Source organism: Phodopus roborovskii, unplaced genomic scaffold (genome assembly GCF_943737965.1).
Source record: "Phodopus roborovskii unplaced genomic scaffold, PHOROB, whole genome shotgun sequence".
Taxonomy (NCBI): Eukaryota; Metazoa; Chordata; class Mammalia; order Rodentia; family Cricetidae; genus Phodopus; species Phodopus roborovskii.
Genome location: NW_026125295.1, coordinates 12,133,192 through 12,155,008, shown reverse-complemented (window position 1 = coordinate 12,155,008; position 21,817 = coordinate 12,133,192). Strand labels below are relative to the sequence as shown.

The 21,817-nt window shown below is 37.7% G+C and overlaps 1 protein-coding gene across 4 annotated transcripts in view; it reads left to right on the top strand.

Annotated features, from left to right (window-relative positions):
* Setd2 (SET domain containing 2, histone lysine methyltransferase) overlaps positions 1-21,817 on the top strand; it is a 91,090-nt gene that overhangs the window by 22,846 nt on the left and 46,427 nt on the right. For all 4 annotated transcript variants that reach the window (XR_007835749.1, XM_051203316.1, XM_051203308.1 and 1 more), the window contains 9 exons: positions 2,513-2,644; positions 5,434-5,562; positions 7,332-7,455; positions 9,158-9,235; positions 11,662-11,759; positions 13,875-14,001; positions 15,693-15,827; positions 17,178-17,297; positions 18,308-18,955. Coding sequence is in view for 3 of the 4 variants with exons in the window: in XM_051203316.1 (XP_051059273.1) it covers positions 2,513-2,644; positions 5,434-5,562; positions 7,332-7,455; positions 9,158-9,235; positions 11,662-11,759; positions 13,875-14,001; positions 15,693-15,827; positions 17,178-17,297; positions 18,308-18,955 (1,591 nt within the window). In the remaining variant the exon portion in view is untranslated. The remainder of the gene's footprint in view (positions 1-2,512; positions 2,645-5,433; positions 5,563-7,331; positions 7,456-9,157; positions 9,236-11,661; positions 11,760-13,874; positions 14,002-15,692; positions 15,828-17,177; positions 17,298-18,307; positions 18,956-21,817) is intronic.

Here is a 21,817-nt window from a genome sequence, read left to right as displayed (position 1 = left end):
AGCCAAGTGATGATTCAGTGAAAGAGCATTTCTTTTCCAGAGGACCCAGGTTCAGTTCCAGCATCCGCATGGTCACTCACAGCTGTTATTTACTCCAGTTGCTGGGAATCCCATGTCCTCTTCTGTCTCCTCAGGCCCTGCACACACGTAGTGCACAGACATACACGGAGGCAAACCACTCACAAGGGTACACGAAGCACTTTAGGTAGTATAAAACCATAGCGTATAGTAGTTTTTCTGCTAGTTGTCTTAACAATTTTTTATTAATGATATTTTAAATTATGTGTATTTGTATGTGGGGGAGCTTGTGATTGTGAATTGGGGCCAGAAGGGTTGGATGCCCTGGAGCCTCAGAGGCAATTGTGAACTGCCTGAGTTGGCTGCTGTATGTGTAAGGTGAAAAGACTTCATTCTATTTGTTTGTGTGTTTATGTGGCGAAGTCTCATTCAGCCTAGGCTGGCCTTGAACTCCTGATTTTTCTGCTTCCACTTCCCGAGTGCTGGGTCTGTAAGTACATGTCACCACTATCAGTTTTGGCATGGGTTTTTATGAATGTACTAGAACTTGGATAGCTTAATTCCTCTACCAAAATACTTTATTTTGAGAGAATTTTGCTCCTGAAATTTTTATCTGATTACTCTTTTTTAGATTTTTGTGTTTATTTTTGAGGTTATATCCATTATGTTACCTGGGATGGCCCAGGTCTACTTTGGATCTGTCTGCCCTCCTGCCTTTTCTTCTTCTTGAGCTAGTGCTACAGGCATTCACTGATGTTCCTGGCTCTGGTTGTTTTATAGTCTTGCTTCATTACAAAAGATGTATACAAGTGTAATGTATACCAGTAAGGGATCCCATAAAAGATTTGCTTCAATTAAATATACATTCTTTCTCTTGTAAAACAGGATCCCACTTACTTAACCCAGGCAAGCCTAGAGCTTGCTAAGTAGTCAAAGCTGGTATAAAACTGCTATTTTTGCCTAGTGCTGGGAGTATAGGCAAGTGCCATTGTACCCATATCTAGTTGAATCAAAGCTCTTGTTTAAAAATTGGTTTTGTCTTTGTTTGTTTGTTTGTTTGTTTTTCCAGACAGGGTTTCTCTGTAACAGTCCTGATTGTCCTGGATCTTGCCTTATAGACCATGTTGGCCTTGAACTCAGAGATCCACCTGCATCTGTCTCCTGAGTGCTGGATTTAAAGGTGTACGCCACCACCACCTGGCTTTTTTAGACAGAATTTTATATCTACAAAATTTTTTTAGATTAATTTATATTTTATATGTATAAATGTTTTGTCTACATGTATGTATGCACACTTCCTGCATACTGCCTGCATGTCTGGTGCTTTTGGAGGCCAGAAGAAGGCACTGCAACTGGACAGCTGTAAGTCACCACTTTGTGCTGGGAACTGAATCTGAGCCGTCTGCCAGAGAGCAAGTGTCTCAACTGCCAAGCCATCACTCCAGCCCCATACAACTTTTATTTAGCAGTTGTTCTTATTTCCTTGAGCCTGTAGCTGAACTGTTTGTTCCTCATAAGTTCTCATCCCTCCCTCTCATTCCCTCCCTCCCTCTCTTTCTTTCTCTCTTTTTTTTAAGATAAGGTCTTGCTGTACAGCCCAGACCCCAGGCTGACCTTGAACCCACGATTTTTTTTTTTTTTTTCCCTTAGATTCCTGAGAGTGCTGTGATTGTAGGCATATGCCACTTTGGTCTAATTCTCAAACTTTAGCTAACCAGCTTCCTCATCATTTGAAACTCATAAACTTTTCTGTTTTCTCCTAAACTTGCTGTGATTTGAAATTGTTGAGTCTGGGATGTAGCTGACCTGAACTATAGAAAGTAAGGGTTGAATATCGGAATGACAGTAATTAAACTCATTTCTTCCCCTCACTTCCATATACCCTTTTTTCATCCCTTTCTTCCCTCCCTTTCTTCCCCTCTCCTCCCCCATCCTTCCTGTGATGCTGAGGAATTGAATCTAAGGCCTATTTGTATGATATTAGCAAGTGCTTTGCTAACTGAGCTAGCTATATTCCACAGGGTTTGTTTCCTGAACTCCCTACACCCTGGCTCCATAATTGTGTCTTAAATTATTCTGGCTGGACTTGCGCCCCTGGCTTAGCCCAGCCTTGAATTTGTGATCATCCTTCAGGCTCCTGAATACCTTGGATTACAGGCATACACCTACACCATCACACCTGTTTTTTTTTTTTTTTTTTTTTTTTTTTTTTTTAATGCCAATGACTAGATCATCATCACCATTATCTTCTCTTTTCTTGTGTGTGTGGGGGGGGGGTTGGTAGGATGGGGAGGATAATGGGGATAGAATCTTGCTCTTAGAGCCCGGGCTGGTCTTGAACTCAATCTGTTTCCACCTTAGTGTGTGTGGTCTTTATTTTGAGTGGTAGACTTACAGAAACAAACATGAAACTGAGATTTAGTACTTATTTGATTGAATATATTATTGTCAAGAGACTTACGTAACTAGATTTTTATGAAATTTTCCCCAATAGAAAGAAGAACAAATCCCATCGGGATATTAAAAGAATGCAGTGTGAGTGCACACCGCTTTCTAAAGAAGAGAGAGCTCAAGGTGAAGTCGCATGCGGGGAAGATTGCCTTAATCGCCTCCTCATGATTGAGTGGTAAGGAAAACGCTCTACTCAGCTCTTCTGTAATTAAGAAGGGTTTACTTTTAACCTTTCCCCTATGTGTAAATGAATATAAGCAATACGACCTCTAGTGTTTAATAGAAAACAGATATTAAGACAAATTCTCCTGCTCCATAGATTATAGATAGCATCTGGCAGGTAAGTTCTCTATAAAACAGTTCTGTTGCTAATACTAATATTCTATTAGTACTTTTTTCCTCTTTTCTTTGTCTGTTTTGGCTTTTAAAAAATAAGATCTATTATGTAGCTCTGTCTGCCCTGGAACTCCCTATATAATATAGATCAAGTTGGCCTCACACAGAGGTCCGCCTGCCTTTTCCTCTGCATTGCTGGAATTAAGGCTTCTACTACTGCTTTTAATTCAGTCCTCCTTTTACTTTTGTAATGCTTATGCCCTGAGGAGTAAATTGTGGTAATTTTAAACTTTGTTTATAAAATAAAACACTATAATTTGAAAATGCAAAAGGTGAAATACCTTTTCCCAAACCTCTATCCCTTTGTAGTTTTCCTGGAAATATTAATATGTAAAACGTAGGCATGTGTGTTACACACACACACAGACCTACTTGCACGTACAAACCTACCTACCTAATTTTGGAGGGGGACTGTTTTTGATTTTGTGTTTTTCTCCTCAAGATGGTTTCTATGTGTAGCTCTGGCTGTCCTGAACTTGTTCTCTAGACCAGGCTGGCCTTGAACACAGAGAATCTATCTGCCTGCCTCTGCCCCCTGAGTGTTGGGATTAAAGGCATGCACAACCAACCACCACCAGGCTTGATGGAGTTTTTGAAAAATGACTAATGAAAAAAAAATTATTTTATGTGTATGGATGTTTTTGCCTTTGTTTATTTCTATACACTAATTGCATTCCTGGTGCCTGTGGAAGCCAAAAGAAGATGCCTTGGAACTGGGGTTACAGATGGTTGTTAGCTGCCATATATGTGCTGAAATGCAAACCCACATTCTCTGGAAGAAAAGCTGGTTCATTTCTCCAGCCTGATTATTTTAATATGGAAAAATTATTAGTCTAGGTGGTGCACCCTTTTCATTCCAACACTTATAAGAAGAGGCCTCAAATCTCTTGAGTGTGAGACTAGCCATTCCTACATAGTAAGAAGGTACCTTTATTATTTTTTTTCTTTCTTTCTTTTTTTTTGCTGAAACAGTCTGGTTAGTAGCCCAGTCTGGCCATAAACTTACTGTATAGTCCACGTTAGCTTCAAACTCTATGTGATTGTCTCCTTATGAATCCTCAATGCTGGGATTACAGGAATGACCCACCACTCCATTCCATAGCTCCTAATGTTAATGATTTATTTTATGGTAAAGTTTAGCTTTTATTTTTGTCCTGGTTATAGTTTCACACACACAAAAATACATATTTCAGAAAAATAAGAAAACTCAACCTTTATTTCTGTTTTTTAAAAAAGAATTTTAAGTTGTATTGGTGGTTTGCTTATATGTCTGTGTGTGTGTGTGTGTGTGTGTGTGTGTGTGTGTGTTTGTGTGATTGTGTCTGTCAGATGCCCTAGAACTGGAGTTGTGAGCTACCATGTGGGTGCTAGGGATTGATTCCAGTTCCTCTGGAAGAGCAGCCAATGCTGTTAACCACTGAGCGATGTCTCCAGCCCTTATTTCTATTTTTAATGTTGTGATTGTGTTTGTGTGCATGTTTGTATTGTTGCATTAAAAATACCAAATTTATTATTTGAATGGAAATAAGAGGAAGTGAATTTAAACAAAATAAGTAAACTTAAGCAAAATAAAATTAATATAAATGAAATGTCTGTTGGTGGAAAATTGATAACTGGGCTACCAAGATGGCTAATGATCTAAGGGTGATCCCTGGGTCCTACCTAATGGAAGGAGAGAACTGACTTCTATGAATTGTACTTTTAATTTCCACATGCATGCAAGATAGACAAGTGTATTTAAAGACTGTTAATAATTGTATCTTATGCATAACATAAAAGTTTAATAACATCTGTTGGTTTAGCTCTGATTAGCAATCTAGTAAACTGTCAATGTACTCAAAGATTATGTGCAGTTGGAAGTTGTTTTCTAGACAGAAAATGGCAGGCAAGTCTTTCTTGCTGATCAAATGGGTAGACTATATTGTGGATATACACACTGATTTCTAAGGAATGCTTTTGTGATGGAAGTGATATTATTGAATAAGGGCTACTGGTTAGCCACAAATAAACTATGTAATACCAATGGAATATTTTTTGTTATATTGCACATTTTAGCAAAGATGTTAAAATTCTTTATGATATTTAAAGAATTACCTTTTAGCCAGGCGGTGGTGGTGCTTGCCTTTAGTCCCAGCACTCAGGAGGCAGAGGCAGGTGAATCTGTGTGAGTTCAAGACTAGCCTGGTCTACAAAAGCTGGTTCCAAGACAGCCTCCAAAGGCACAGAGAAACCCTGTCTCGAAAAACCAAAAACAAAACAAAACAAAACAAAACAAAAAAAAAAACTTTTTATAATTTTTCATTTTACATGGCAAGCCTAGTTCCTTTTCTCTCCCCTTCCCTCCCCCTAGCCACTCCTCATAGTGGGTAAGGCCTCCCTTGGGGAATTAAAGTCTGACATACCAAGTTGAGGCAGGACCAAGCCCCTCCTCCTCTTTATATCAAGGTGGAGCAGGGTATCCCACCTTGAGGAATGGCCTCCAAAAAGCCAGTTCATTGTCCTGGGAAATGTCGTGGTGCCACTGCTAAGGCCCTTAAAGAATAATCTTTTACCCATTTCTCATTTCAGTTCCTCTCGATGTCCAAATGGAGATTATTGTTCCAATAGACGGTTTCAAAGAAAGCAGCATGCAGATGTGGAAGTTATACTTACGGAAAAGAAAGGCTGGGGTTTAAGAGCTGCCAAGGATCTTCCCTCGTAAGTTTGGTTTCAGTCAGCTTTTACTTCACTTTTGCGTTAGTGAATCTGGTTAGGCGTGTTGGAGGAAATTATTTATTTCAGTGATGTTCAGTAATGATTATTATGTAGAATGACTACTTGATAGCCAGTATGTTAGGTTGATTTCTAGAAAATAAATAAAAAGGCCCATTTTTGGCCAGGTGGTGGTTGTGTACACCTTTAATGGCAGCACTCAGGATGCAGAGGCAGGTGAATCTCATGAGTTCAAGACCACTTTGGTCTACACAGTGAGTTCCAGGACAGCCAGGGCTATGTAGAGAAACCCTGCCTCAAGAAAACCATAAAACAAACAAACAAAAGCAAAAAAGTCAAACTTCTGGCTGGAGAGAATTTGTTCTTACAGAGAACCAGGGTTCAGTCCCCAGAACCCACTTGGCAGATCACAACCATCCGTAACTGGTTTCAAAGGCTCTGATGCCTTTTTCTGACCTCAGTGAGCACCAGGCATGCCCGTGGTTCACAGATATATATGCACATAAAATACTAACCACATTAAATAAATGAATCATATATGATTTGTGTATACACACACACACACACACACACACACACACACATATGATATCTGGGCTCTAGTTGACTCATAAGAGAATAATTATTTTCTCATCCCTTGGTCCAAGATTTGTAATTTGACGGTTTTGAGCTTATCAGTGTTTTCTTTTATGTCCCCTAAGGGATATTAGATGTTAGATGTGCGTAGTGGTTACCATTTATTTAAACATGTGGTGTATTTATACAGACACCTGAACAACTCATTTCTGTAAGAGCAAAGTTGTTCATGCTTACAGAGTATAGTTTTCTCAACCTTTATTCTGAACATTTTCTAAATGGCCTTTGGTATGTTGTCTGTCTGAAAAGTATGCAAATGTATTATAATGTAGACATGAGTGTTATGATTCTACAGTTGACTGTAGAATATACATTATGTAAGTTGTTATTACTTCATAAAACTTCATTGGACTCACTTGTGAAACTTCATTATCCTTGTTCATAGCAGACATAGGCAACTTAGCATTTTGTCTTTAGGCCACACCCAGCTTCTCCCTCCACTCCCTCCTTCACCTCCTCTCGTCTCACTGTTTTGTGCTGTGAAAGAAATAGTTATATTGGTTTATAAGTTAAGCTCTTTCATTGCAATTTTGTACAGCTGTTTTATGCAAATTCCTGCTATGTATTCTGGGCAGTGAGACCAGCCAAGGGTCTCAGCCAAGGGCAACAAGGGCTAATGCTGTATTTAATTTTTTCTAACAGTTTTCAATGTCATAGTTTCTTTAGCACTCTTTCCCAGCTGTGAATCATTGACTTCATATTTGTAAGCTGTATTTAAACTGTGTGTGTGTGTGTATGTGTGTGTGTGTGTGTGTGGTGCTGAAGGGTGTAACTCAGGGCCTTATATAATGCCAGCGAGCTTCATTCCCAGCACACAAACATTTGTTTTAATATGTAGATAAAGAATATGCGTCTTGGAAGCATGTATAAAGTTTAAATTTTTCTCAGAAGCAATGGTCTTTTAAAGGAAAGAGTTATTTTATGAAAGCCGTAGGTGATGTATGCCTAATGTCTTGCTACTCAAGTGATTGAGGCAGGGGAGTCTTAGGTTCAAGGCCAGCCTTGGCAATGAGTACATGATAAATATTTTGCAGTATTTCTTAATAGTTTTGTTTGAGTTTATAAATTTACATTATAGTTCCCTAAGCTGCAAGTGCTCTTCTTTCATTGTTTTGTAGGAACACCTTCGTCCTGGAATACTGTGGAGAGGTACTTGATCATAAAGAATTTAAAGCTCGGGTGAAAGAATATGCACGTAACAAAAATATCCACTACTATTTCATGGCCCTGAAAAATGATGAGGTGAGAAGCTTGGATGTTTTCATTTTGAAACAGATATGAAAACTGTTGCATTGGGAGTGGGGGTAGGTGGGTATCGTATACTGATTCATCATTAAAGTAACAAAAATTGGGGCCAGAAGAAGCGAACAATACTAAATAGCTAGCAATGGTGGCCAGGTCTTATAATTTCAGCACTGGGGAGATGGGGGCAGGAAGATCCCATAGTTTAAGACCTTCTTCATTTATATAGGGTATTTGAGTCCAGCTTGTGCTATGTAAGACTCTGCCTCAAACCAAAACAAAAAAGGATTAGAATAGTATATAGTATATATTTGTTTATAAAAGAATGGGAAAGGGTGGTGTTTATATGTAAAAAAAAAAAAAAAAAAAAAAAAAAACAAAACTAGCACACATGCTTCTTATAACAACTTTAAAAATTATGGATGATTTGCCAGAATATCATCCCTCCCATCCCCCACCCCCACCCTCCACATGGTTTTCCCTGTCTAACAGTCCTAGCTGTCCTGGAACTTGATTTGTAGACCAGGCTCGCCTCGAACTCAGTGAGATCCGACTCCCTCTGCCTCCCAAGTGCTGGGATTAAAGGTGTGTACCACAACCTCCCAGCCTCCAGAATGTTTTAATGCTGAGAAATTTAGAAGTGAGTGTATTATATTTAAAAGTGATATTCATGAGCATGTTACTTGTTGATACAGATCTATAAAATAATTTCTCATGAAACTTTTGTGAGAAGTGACATGTTAATGAAGTGTTTTACATTTTATAAATCTGTTCAGTGTGTGGCTTAGATCCTTATATCTGCTTCTATAGTCAAGGTAGAAATGTAAAATCTAGGGGTCTATTTCTAAACCCACTTATTATCACTCTGGGTATAGCCTATCAGATTTTCCCTCCAGGGCCCTGGGACATATACTCAAGTTGTAGAGCTACTAAACTGTGGCACAGTACTTATTTTAAAATGAATTATTTCACATGTAAGATTGAAATGCAGTAAAACATAAATAATTAAAAGTAGGGTAAGATAAGAGAGACGAGACATTATTTTCTTTTTAATTTTGAGGCAGGATCTCACTTTGTAGCCATGGTTTACCTAGAACTCAGTAGACTGGCTTGGATCTCATTATCCTCCTACCCAATCTCCCAAGTGCTGGGATTAAAGGCATAGGACACTGTGACCTAGAATCTGATAAGTACTTCAGGATGACCTTGAATGATCCTCCTGCCTCAGCCCCTCAATTTCTGGGATTACAGACAAGTGCTACCATGCCTGGTTTTATGAAGTGATGAGGGTTGAGCCCAGAATTCTAGACAAACACTGTGCCAACTATTCCAAGAGATCATTTTGCACTTAGGTACACTATCTGTATTTAGCAGTTCTTGCATAAAAGTAGTTAGCCATCTGTTACTTTGTTATGGAAAGTCCTCCAAAATAGGGTATGAAGCAAAGGGATATATATGGTTTTTATCTTCAAAATGCTTTTTTTTTTGTAGGGTGGGGGGTTTCAAGGCCGATTTCTCTGTGTACCTTTGTAGACCAGGTGGGCCTCAAACTCACAGAGATCCAAGTGCTTCTGCCTCCCGAGTGCTGCCATTAAAGGTGTGTGCCACCACCACCTTGCTGCTTTAGTGCTTTCTTTTTCAAAATGTATGGATATTTTAAGATCTCATTTTAAGATTCTTAAAATTATTTTCTTTCCCCCAGATAATAGATGCCACTCAAAAAGGGAATTGCTCTCGTTTCATGAATCATAGCTGTGAGCCAAACTGTGAAACCCAAAAAGTGAGTTGATGTAAATTTACTTAAATTTTCAAATATTTATTCAAGATTGCTGTCTTGTCCATTAATTTTAATTTTTGCACCAGAGGTACTCTTAATTTTTTCCTATTTTACTTTATTTCATTTTGGAATAAATTTAGATTTGCAAAAATATAAAAATATAGCATTGCAAAAATAGTAGAGTTTATGCCCATATGTCATACCTCATCTACCTTCAAGTGTTTATTTAATGTTATTTATGTTTATCTAATGTTATTTATTAAGTGTTATTTTAATTGTAAAAACCATGATTCAGTGCTAATATCCAAGGAAATTTTGATTAATCAGAGGCTTTACTATAATTTATGTTGTCGTGTGTGGTGTATATGTGCATGCTGTCGTGTTATGTGTATGTGTGCAAGTGTGAGCGTTCACATGTGCACACCCATATGCATTGGGGGAGGCGGGGGGGGGGGGGCAGAGGTAATCTTGCAGGAGTTGAGTCTTTTACCATGTAGTACATGGGATTAAACTCAGTTGATTGCTTGTTAGCAAATGCTTTTTACCTGATGAGCCACCTTGCCATTCTTTTTTTCTACTCTAAAATTCAGCCCAGAAGTTGTTACGTTTGATTATTACTTTGCCTGTAATTATTTTAGATTCTATTTCAAAAATACCATAATAACTAGTTAAATCTGATTTTTCTCAAAGTCCAATGGTTATTGTCATATTTGGATTCTTTTTTTTTGTAATTAAATTTTTTTTTCAATTTTAAAATTTGTTATATCTGCAGGTGTTTTGCTTGTGAGTCTGTCTGTATACTAGATGTGTGTAGTGCCTACAGAGTCTAGAAGAGGGCGTTAGACTTACTTGGGACTGGAGTTACAGATAATTGTGAGCTATCACATGGTTGCTGGGAGTTAAACTCTGGTCTTACGGCAGAAAGCTAATGCTCTTGACAAACTTTCCTCCTCCTCCTCCTCCCTTGTTCATCTTTTTCTTCCTTTTCCTTCTTTTCTCTCCTTGCTCTTCCCCTTTCTTTTGAGACAGGGTCTCACTATGTTCAACTTTGGCTGGTCTGGAACTTGGCTGTGCAGACTAGTTGGCCTCAAATTTAGAGTGATCGCCTGCCTCTCCCTCCTCAATGCTGGGATTAAAGGCATGTGCCACCAGGCCTGACTCATTTTTCTTTAAAAAAGAGACTTACATTTATTTATGTGTAGTGTGAATGTCTGTCTGAGTACATGCCATGTGTATATGAGTGTCCGTGGAGGCCAGAAAAGAATCACTGGATTGCATAGAGTTTGAATTACAGGAAGTTATGAGTGGCCAGACATGGATGCTGGAAAGTAAAATTTCATCTTCTAGTAGAGTAGCAAGTGCCCTTAACCACTGAACCAACTCTCTAGCCCCTGTATATATTCAGAGTCTCTATCAAGACTTTAGGTGCCAGTTTGACTGTTTGATAACATTCATATACACAAATAGCCAAAATAGAGAAGGTTTAGAAATTCTAGGTTAAGGACTTGGAGAGATAGTCTGGCAGTTAAGAGCACTTGTTCTTACATAGGTTGAGGGTTCAATTCCTAGTACCACATGGTGCTTAACAATGTATATTTCTCCAGCTCCAGGTGATCTGATGCCTTTGTCTGACCTCCATGGTCATTTTTACAGTCAAAACACCCATACACAGAATAAAATAAATCCTTAAAAATATAAAATAAAAAGAAATTTCAACTTAAATAAACTATGGGGACAAGGAGGAAGTTAGTTTAGTGGAGAAAAGTGCTTGTTGTACAAGCTGGGTGACTACCTGAGTTTGAATATCTGGATGTGGTAGTTGGCATCTGTGATCACAGCACTCCTCTAGCAAGGTGGGGAAGTGCAGGTGGGAATGGCCTGGAAACTTGAGCTAGCTAGTGCGTGGGTCCGTGGCAGAACGAGAGGTCCTGCTCTGAAACAAAGTGTAAGTGGGGTTGGAGATAGGGCCCAGCAGGTAGGAGTTTGGTGCTGGGGAACTGAGCTCAGGTTGAACCCCCTACTTGATTTTTATTTTTTAAGTCTATGACTAAAATGAGCTTTCATATAAGTAAATGTATGCAAATTAAAAAGCAGCAAATTTTCTTTTTTTTCTGTTTGCTGTGCTATAGAGTAAACACAAGGCCTTATGTTTGCTAGTCAAGTGCTTTGCATTTAAGCTACATTCTCCAGTCTAGTAGCTGTTCATTTTATTATATTACAGGCAATTTATAGATATTGAATTATACAGTCTATTAAATGAGAATGACATAGTGGTTAGCTTATTTAAGGAAAATCAACCCATTTGCTTTGAGGAAACACTTATTACAGAAAAGACCCATGTGCATAATTCACTCAGATAATGGTGGTCTTTATACATATGCATGCACAAATTTCAGTTACTAATGTTTATTCTTTTCAAAACATTTCAGTGGACTGTGAATGGACAACTGAGGGTTGGATTTTTTACCACCAAACTAGTTCCTTCGGGCTCAGAGTTAACATTTGACTATCAGTTCCAAAGATATGGGTAAGTACTGATTTTGCTCTATTTTGCTGCTTCTGTTATAGAAAATAGATGTTCAGATACAGAGATATAAAATTCTTATGTGAATTACTTAGAAGTTATATATACTATCAGTGCTCATCTATAGTATACCATCATTTTGTTTTTCCTATTATATGATCTTTGTGGTCACTAAGGAATTTACAGTATAGGAAATATGTAATGTTACTCTGAACTCAACATAATAAAACTTTATTATAGAGTTGAGGATGTAGTTCAGACAATAGTGTGCTTTCCCAGCACGCATAAAACCCTGGTGTTGATTCCCAGCACAGAATAAAAAATGGAGTGTGGTGGTACATGCTTGGAATCCCATCATGTAGGACAGTGATTCTCAACCGTCCTAATGCTGCAACTCTATATAGTTCCTCATGTTGTGGTAACCCACAACCATAAAATTATTTTTCTTGCTACTCCATAATTGTAATTTTGCTACTGTTATGAACTGGAATGTAAATATATGTGTTTTCCAGTGGTCTTAAGTGACCCCTGTGAGAGGGTTGTTCGACCCCCCAAAGAGGTCATGATCCAAAGATTGAGAGCTGCTGATTGTAGGAGGTGAGGTAGTAGGGTCAGAAGTTTAAGGCCACTCTTGCCTATGTATCAAGTTGAGGACAGCCTTGCCTAGATGAGAACCTTTCTCAAAAAAATGAAGTTAAAAAACGAATTCATTATAGAAATGCCAATTCTGAACATGTATGAAGAGAATAATATCCTTATTTGTCTATCATTAACAACTTTTGGACTAATTTTGTTTGTCCTATACTATAACTGACTTAGTGGAGCTCAGTCTATATGGAGAGATACCTTGCTCAACCTAGACACAGGAGGGTGGGGGTTGGGGAGTTGCCTTGGTCTTGCCTTAAAGAGATGATGAGGCAGACTTAGTAGACTTCCTAGGGGATATCTTGCCCTGAGGACCAGATGGGAGGTGGAGTAGCAGAGAAGAGGTGGAGTGGGAGGAGAGGAGGGAGGGGGAACTGGGATTGGAGTGTAAAAATAAATTAAAACAAACAAGCAAACAAAAGCACTGACTGTTCTTCCTGAGAGCCTGAGTTTGATTGCCAGCACTCACATGGCAGCTCACAACTGTCTGAAACTCCTGTTGGATCTACCCTCACACAGACATTCATGCAGGCAGAACACAATGAACATAAATTAACTTTTTGAAGGCTAGGTGTAGTGGTGTACTGCTTTGATTCTAGCATTTGGGAGGTAGAGGCTGGTGGACTTCTGTGAGTTCAAGGCTAGCCTGGTTCTGCATACTACACACTAAATTCCAAGCCAGCCAGGGCTTTATAGTGGGATTGTTATTTTAGCAAAAGGATAAAAAACAAATAAAAGCAATGAAGTTAAAGGGTAGACATTTTGAGTAAACTATGAAACTGTATAAACGGTTCTCTCCTCCCCACATTATACCTTTGTGAACTGGTAGTTTTTGATGCTTACATTAAAAGGCACACAAATTCCATTCCCTGGATATTTTTATCTTTTTAGGATAAGATGTGATTTTCTTACTTTATCAAGTGTATTTTACCTTTATCAAGTGTATTTCCTTGGTAGTGAGGCTGCTTCAGGTATTCCTTCACATACTTCATGTTTCAGAGTTTAGTGATCTCTTGATTCTTCCAGTTCTGAGACTGATTATTTCCTTACAAACCAGGAGAAATGTCAAGGAGTAGTTCTGTTCTGACTACCTGCTTTTCTTGTCACATATTCAGAAGATAAGTTACAAACCAGGTTCTATTTAGGATTCCCACTGTTTTTCTGTGTTTATGTTATCCTTTTCTGAGGGCAAAGAAATGTTCATGAATCCTTGCTTTGTTCATAAAACAATTTGTTTTTTTTTTTTTTTTTTTTTTTTTGCCTCTGATTGGTACTTTCTCTCTCACTACACACACACCTTGAAAAAGGGAATTGATAATCTTTTCTAAGCAATTCTTAGACATTTCTATTAAAATTAGGTTTTAAGAGTCTCTTAAATGAATACTTGTATATTTCCTGTAGGTCAGTGTGATTCTTAACGTGCTGTCACTTTTATATCCTTCACTTTCCATAACTGAGTTCATTCCTTAACAGCAAAGAAGCTCAGAAATGTTTCTGTGGGTCAGCTAACTGCCGGGGTTACTTGGGAGGAGAAAACAGAGTCAGCATCAGAGCAGCAGGAGGGAAGATGAAAAAGGAACGCTCTCGAAAGAAGGATTCGGTAAGTGTGCTGTCTGTTTTTCAGATTTAGGATAAAGTTTTAAGGAAAAGCTTTTCTGTTTAATGTAAAAGGAAAATTCAGGTTTTGATGAAATGTTACTGGAAAAGAGGTGTGGCTGGATGCTTTTATTTCATTTTAATAGAGATTAGAGTACTGGGACCTTGTAAAGTATGCACACACACGCCACAGTATGAAGGTTAGAGGACAGTCTGCAGGAGTCTGTTCTCTATTTCAAGTGGGTCCCAGGGATGAAGTCAGGTCATCAGGCTTGGCAGCAAGCACCTTTACCTTCTGAGCCATCTGACCTGCCCCCTAAGTTTTTCATTGATCAGGCATACCAGTTTATTTAAGTGTGTTGTACACATTTGGGTTGTTTTTTGTTGTTATTGTTGTTGTTCTTTTTTTGCCATTGTGAATGTGATTGTAGTGAGCATTATAGTAATTTCCTGGTGCACTTGTGCAAAAGGGTTCGTTGGGCAAAGGAGATACAACTGTTCTGTATTTTTAGCAATGCTTTGGGTTTTTTTATACTTTCATCTCATGATTTGTTCTTTATCTCTCTCAAAAAATTTGTTTTGTTTGTTGAGACAGTTTCTCTGTATAGCCTGGCTGAGAGCACTAGCTGTTCTTTCAGAGGTTTTGAGTTCAATTCCCAGCAACCACATGGTGGTTCGCAACCATCTGTAATGGGATATGATGCCCTTTTCTATAATGGCATGCAAACAGAGTACTTGAACAAAAAGATAAGTAAATAAATAATCATATCCTTTAAAAAAAAAAAAAAACTCTAAAAATCTCCTGCTTCAACTTCCCCAGATGTTGGGGTATAGGCCCGATTTACCATGTCCAGCAATGCCAAGTGCCAGGGGAATTAAACTCAGAGCCTTGTATATGTTAGACAGATATTTTGTCACTGAACCATATCCCCAGGCTTTTAAATAATTTCTTTCGGTTTTTTGAGACAGAGTGTCTCTGTAGCTTTGGAGCTTGTCCTGGAACTCTGTAGACTAGGCTGGCCTCAGATACGCAGAGATCCACCTGTCTCCACCTTCCAAGTGCTGGGATTAAAGATGTGCACTATCACTGCTCGGCATAAATAATTTCTTATTCATGCAGTTGATGAATGAATGAATGAAAAATGCTTTTCAGATTGATTTTTTTTTATTTAAATTATATTTATTTATTTATTTGTTGATTTATTTAGGTTTTTTGAGACAGGGTTTCTCTCTTTAACAATGCTGACTATTCTGGAACTCAGTCTGCCTGCCTCTGCCTCTTTAGTGCTGGGTTTAAAGGTGTGTGCCACCATTCCTAGCTAATTTATAGTTAAACAGTAGATTTAATTAATTTTATCATATGTTGTATTTATGCCTGCCTTTCTTTGCTTGCTTGTTTTGAGACAGAATAGCTTGGCCTGGCCTTGAGTTCATAGTCTTCTGCCTCAACTTTCAGTGTTGATAATTTAGGCTTGGCTCTGTGTGTGCGTGCACGCGTGTGCATGTGTTTTTGCTTTCCCTGTATCCCCCATCCCCTCATCCCAACCCCCTCAGTCTTATAGCATGGTTCCTTCCTGGGATCTTACTTTTCATTTTCTAAATTACTTGTGAAAACTGGATTTTTTTTTTTTTTCAGGTTGTTTAAGTGACTGGATTGTATTGTTTGATGACTAGATATTTTCTTTGCTGTGGTAGGTGGATGGAGAGCTAGAAGCGCTGATGGAAAATGGTGAGGGCCTCTCTGATAAAAACCAGGTTCTTAGTTTATCCCGGCTCATGGTTAGAATTGAAACTCTGGAACAGAAACTTACCTGTCTCAAGCTTATTCAGGTAAGCACTTTAATATTAGTTTATTTTTATTTCTGAATTTGGGGTAGGACACTTGCAGTCTGGCTGATGGAGAAAAGTTTATCATGTTTTAAATGGATATGCAAGACCTTTAGGACTCTGAAAGCTTATACCCTTAAATGGCTAGTGAGCTCAGTATTAATAGCAGACTTGGTTTGTTTTTCCTTTTGTTTTTAGTGTAATAATTCATGGTACTTAGTATATATAATTCCTTCCTTTCCCACCAGTTATTAGTATACTAAAACTATTTTGCTACAGAATCTCAAAGTAAAGCATTTTAACAGTCATCTCATGTATGCCAATTTACTGTTTCCATAAGAAATGGATAATAAAAAATTTATCTAAAAAAAATCTTAGGATTGGTGTTATAGTTTTATATTTGCCTGCATGTGTATATGAATGAGCACTGTGCTTACCTGATATGTGCAGATGTCAGAAGAGGCTGTTAGAGATTCCCTTTAACTAGAGTTAGCGATAATTGTAAGCCACCATTTATGTGGGTGCTAAGAATTGAACCCAGGTCTTCTGTGAGAAACAAGTGAACCTAAACTTGAGTGATATCTAGCTCCTTACTTTTATCTATTTATTTATTTTTAGGTTTATTTATTATACGTGTGTAGGCACATGCCTGTGGTGGTCAGTAGAGAAACAGTTCTGTTCTTTTACCATGTGAAACCTGGGGATTGAGTTTAGGTCATTAGGCTTTCAGGCAGGCACCGTGAACTGCCAGGCCCAGGACTGAATTTCACTGTAAATGATGTATTAATATTTTAATCATGTTCCACTTTTTGTGAAGTACAAACTGTACTATCAGAATATATGTGTATACACACATACATATGTATGTATATATTTATATATTTGTTTTTTGTTTTTACTTTTTCAAGATAGGATTTTTCTGTGTAGCCCTGGCTGTCCTGGAACTCACAGAGATCCACCTGCCTCTGCTTCCTGAGTGCTGGGACTAAAGTTATGCACCATCACCAGAGACATTGTTTTAATTTGTCTAGTTTTGTTCCTTTAAGGAACTAATAAAAACAGATCAGTGAGAATGGGGAGGGAGGGCAAGAGAAGATAATTGGGAGTAAGTTTGACAAAAACATACTAAATAACAAAATTTCTTAAATATTAAAATTTCTTAAATATTAAAATTTCTTACAGTATTTGTTAGACGTCTAATTGTAGTTAATAAAAATAGAGTTTTTGGATGTATGTATGTGTATGTATTCATTAATTTAAGCAAATTCTTAATTCTCACCATGGGCTTCTGTAAAATTTGACTGGCATTGCCTCCTTAACACCCTACATCATGCTTTTTTCTTCCCCTGAAAGAACACACACTCGCAGTCCTGCCTCAAGTCATTTCTGGAACGTCATGGGTTATCGCTGCTGTGGATCTGGATGGCAGAGCTTGGGGATGGTCGGGAAAGTAACCAGAAGCTTCAGGAAGAGGTCAGTTCACAGTCTTTACACATTTCCTAAAACTGCTTCTGTTGATTGCTTTGTTGGAGGGGACATGACAAGGGTGACTATTAATTTAACACCACACCATCAGTATATTATTAGTGGATTTGCAGCCTTTACAGGTTATAATGAAATTAGTATTTTCTGACTTTTGATAGGTAGATATTTAAAAAAAAAAAAAAAAAAAGATTTATGTATTTGAGAGACCTATCTGCATGTACAACTTGATGCCAAAGAGGTCATGAGATTCCACTGTAGATGTTTGTTGCCGCCATGTGTTTTTTGTGAACTGAACTCAGGACCTCTGGAAGAGCAACTAGTGTTCTAAACTGCTGAGCCATCTCTCCAGCTCCTGATTGGTAGCTTTTTAAAAATCATAGTTTTTTTTTTCTATTATAACACCAAAGTCAGTTATTTAATTTAAAAAAAAAAACCTTTAAAAAAATTTTATTTAATGGTTTTTCGAGATAGGGTTGATCAGGCTGGGCTTGAACTCACAGAGATACATCCACCTGTCCCTGCCTCCTGTGTGTTGGGATTAAAGGTGTGTTCCATCAAATATATCTGAATCTTTTAAGTGTGGAGATTATCATTTAAATACATGCTGTTGGCATAGTACCCAAGCTTTTATTGTTGTAACTGGAGGGGGAATTGTATAGAAAAGGAGACTGGAAATGAGGTTCAGTACTTGCTTTTAAAAGCTGTATAGTTTTGGGAATGCCTTCCTTATAGAGAGTATTTATCAGTCACACTTAGTTTGTGAGTAGTCATTATGTCATTACTCTGTACTTTTTATTGTAGATCAGACTTACTAAAAGTTTTTCTTCCTTAAAAGGAAATAATGTTATAACCTTTGACTGCATCTATATTTATGAAGACATGGGCATTAATTTAGTAAGACAATACCCCAAATGTAGTATTTCTTCTATGCATACTTACCTTTGTTTGAAAGGGCAGCTGTACAAATGATATGATTATTTTTTATTATATTTAATCAGATTATAAAGACTTTGGAGCATTTGCCCATTCCTACTAAAAATATGTTGGAAGAAAGTAAAGTACTTCCAATCATTCAACGCTGGTCTCAGACCAAGACTGCTGTCCCTCCATTAAGTGAAGGCGATGGATATTCTAGTGAGAATACATCACGTGCTCACACGCCACTTAATACGCCTGATCCTTCCATCAAGCTGAGCACAGAGGTGGATACTGAGACTCCCAAGAAACTCATGTTTCGAAGGCTTAAAATTATAAGTGAAAATAGCATGGACAGTGCAATCTCCGATGTGACCAGCGAGCTAGAATGCAAGGATGGCAAAGAGGACCTTGACCAGTTAGAAACTGTCACTGTAGAAGAAGATGATGACTTGCAATCACAACAGCTGTGTGAGTCCAAAGTTGAGAGCGAAACCACCATTGAAGTCAATAAATTACCCAGGTCTGAACCAGAGGCTGACATTGAGACAGAGCTCAAAGAAAGCAGTGGCACAAAACTAGAAGAAACTATTGCTGAGGAAACACCGTCCCAAGATGAAGAAGAGGGCGTGTCTGATGTTGAAAGTGAGAGAAGCCAAGAACCTCCAGATAAAACAGTGGATATAAGTGATTTGGCCACCAAGCTGCTAGACAGTTGGAAAGATCTAAAGGTAAAAAAAGCACTTATTCATTCATTCATTCATTTATTTATTTTCTTGTTTATTTATTTGATCACCATAAATGAATTATTCAGATTCAGAGTGCTGCATTCTTAAATAAAATTAACATTTCTAGCCATGAGTATTTCTAAAAAATGGACTATAATCTCTCAGGTAATGATAAATGTGTCTCAAGTGTTCTTTAAGTCTTTGTAAGAGACATACCAGTCAAACTATTGTGCAGGCGTGTCTCCTTGTCTCCCACAGAGAAAAGTCTGTCTTACTGGTGATTTTATTAATGAGGGCTCTTCATTAAAAAAGACAAATCCTTTTATTTTAGTGTTAACTTACTCTGTATGTAATGACAGCAGATGTCTAAATTAATTGGGAATCAATTGAATGGGTTAATAGAAAAATTAACAATGAAATTATTTGGAAAACCCTGGTAATTTAGGACCTTGTTATAAAATGATTTTGAAATTTTATTCTGGAAAAAATAATCATGGCACTAGTTTATTTGGTTTTGTTTTCTAAATAGGCCTGTGCTTAAGTTTGTTTGTTTGTGTTTGTGGGCTTTTTTTTCTCTCTTATATTAGACAAAACGTGTTATCTAAAGGAGGGAAAACCAAGCATGGTGGTGTACACTTTTGATCCCAGCACTTGGGGAGGGGTGAGACAGTGGCCAGAGGAGTTTTTGAGTTTAAGGCCAGCCAGCCTAGTGTACATGGTGAGCTCAGGACAGCTAGAACTGTATACATAGAGACTGTCTCAATAAGTAGCCAAGCAGTGGTGGTGCCTGACTTTGGCGGCAGAGGCAGGCAGGTGTGTGTGTGTGGGGTGTGTGTGTATGTGTGTGTGTGTGTGTGTGTATTCTTGATAAGGAATGCAATAAGATGTATAGAATTTGCCTTTCAGAAAACCTAGTCTGGATCTTGAATAAATATAAATGTAAAAGTATTTGAGCCTATTAGAACTAATGATTTACTTCAGTTGTAAGTAAGTACTCTGGGTCTGGGATCCAGGTTTTGAGGAACTCATGGGAACAAGTTATTTCCTACCTTTTATTGTTCTGTTCTCCTTTCTTCTCTCAGAATTGAAATAATTAGATAAATAGCAATCCAGTTTTTTTTGTTTTGTTTTTGTTTTTGTTTTTTTTTTTTTTTAAAGCAAGGTGAAATTACAAAGCTCATCAGATTAGATTATATGATTTGACCCAGTGGATTTTAGATTGAACCCAGTGAGTAGTCATTTGGTTGTGCAAGGTGCTTCCTGATCACCTTGTAGAGACCTTTTCATATACAAGTCTGTGTTCTTACTTATGTATGTTAAAATTTGATCACTTAAAATTTAGCATGATTTCAGCTTTATTTAATGTGAAATCTGAACTTATTTTATAAATATAAAAGGAGTCTTCATAATAAGTGTGCTTATGATGCTATCTACACCACGCAGGGACCAGAATTGCTGTTAAATGAGAGATGCTAGGGGTCACTTGCTGGACCTTTGTTTAAAGCACAAGGGTTCTAGAAGAAGTTCCTCTGCAGTTTGTAGGCAGCTGTCAAAGCCTGCATGATGGAAATAATTTAGTAATAAAGGTAGAGGTAGAGGCAAGTACACAAGTGGACACAGGAAAGACATATAAAGCCATAGTTCGTAGATGAAAAGAAAATACTGTCATATAGACATTGGTTTGCTGAGAAGTCTATGGTCAACGTTTCTCAGATTGTTATAATCTCATACATTTGTCTTAAATTATAAGATGTAAGGCTTTTGATTCTCTGTGTAGTAGTTTGTATCTGTAAATGTATGATTTACTTTCTGGGATGCGTTTAGACTGTTTAGACGTAACTGGAATAATTAACCTCAGTCTGTGAACATGTATTTTTCAGTCTTTAAAAAAAAAAAAATAATCTTATCCTTTGAAATCCTATCTGAAAGATCAGAGTAGTTTCACATTAATGTGTAAGTTAATGATCTTGAGTTTAGGTTTACGTTTTTATTTACATTTAAAATAAAATCAACTCTTAGATTTCACACTTTGTATTTATCTGATTTCTTAACATCAAAGGAGCCATTAAATAAAATTCTCTTCTTTTTCAAACTTGTTTGGACCTTGCATTGCTGAGAAACACCTTTACTTACTGTGTACTGTGCTGTTTGGTTACATTGGTGCTGGGGCTGTTAACTCTTCTATTTTCATTGGCATTTACCATGTGTCTGGTTTCTAAACTCTGATTACTATTGTGTTTTAAGTTAAGAAAAAAAATACTTTAGGTGGCATTTGGCTAGGAGTCTGAAATTAGGAGTTGATAAATTGTACATGTTTTAGAGAAATGTACTGATCTAATGTGATTATTGTGTTCCATACTATCCCGGCATTGAAAGAGTTAACTACTTCTGTCTGACTTCACCTATGTATTCAAGTAAACATTAGCTGAAAAGAAAATGTCTTATTTTTTTCAACCGTACTAAGCACCTATGGCCAAGTACTGTTAGTTGCTGATATTTAGTTCATATTAAAAAGCATTGATTGTGGTTGTCTTGGCCACTTTGACTCCTCATGATCTTGCGGGACTACTGTAACATTACTGGACTTGCATTCCAGTTGTCCATTCTACATGGGATGGAGTAAAGAACTTGGTTTTGCTGTGAAGACAGACTATAGGGATCATCAGTAAAGTGTAAGAGGGTGGGAGGGAAGGGAATGAAGCTTCATGAATTACAACTCTTTGTCCTCCCAGATCTGATGATGATCCCCCTTGTAACTTGAACCATTTCCATCTAGCTTCTCAGGGCAGCAAGGAGCTTGTTAACATCACCAGCTGACCATGTGTCTCCTTTTCTCAACTCCATTTCCAACTTCGTGCTGAAGAA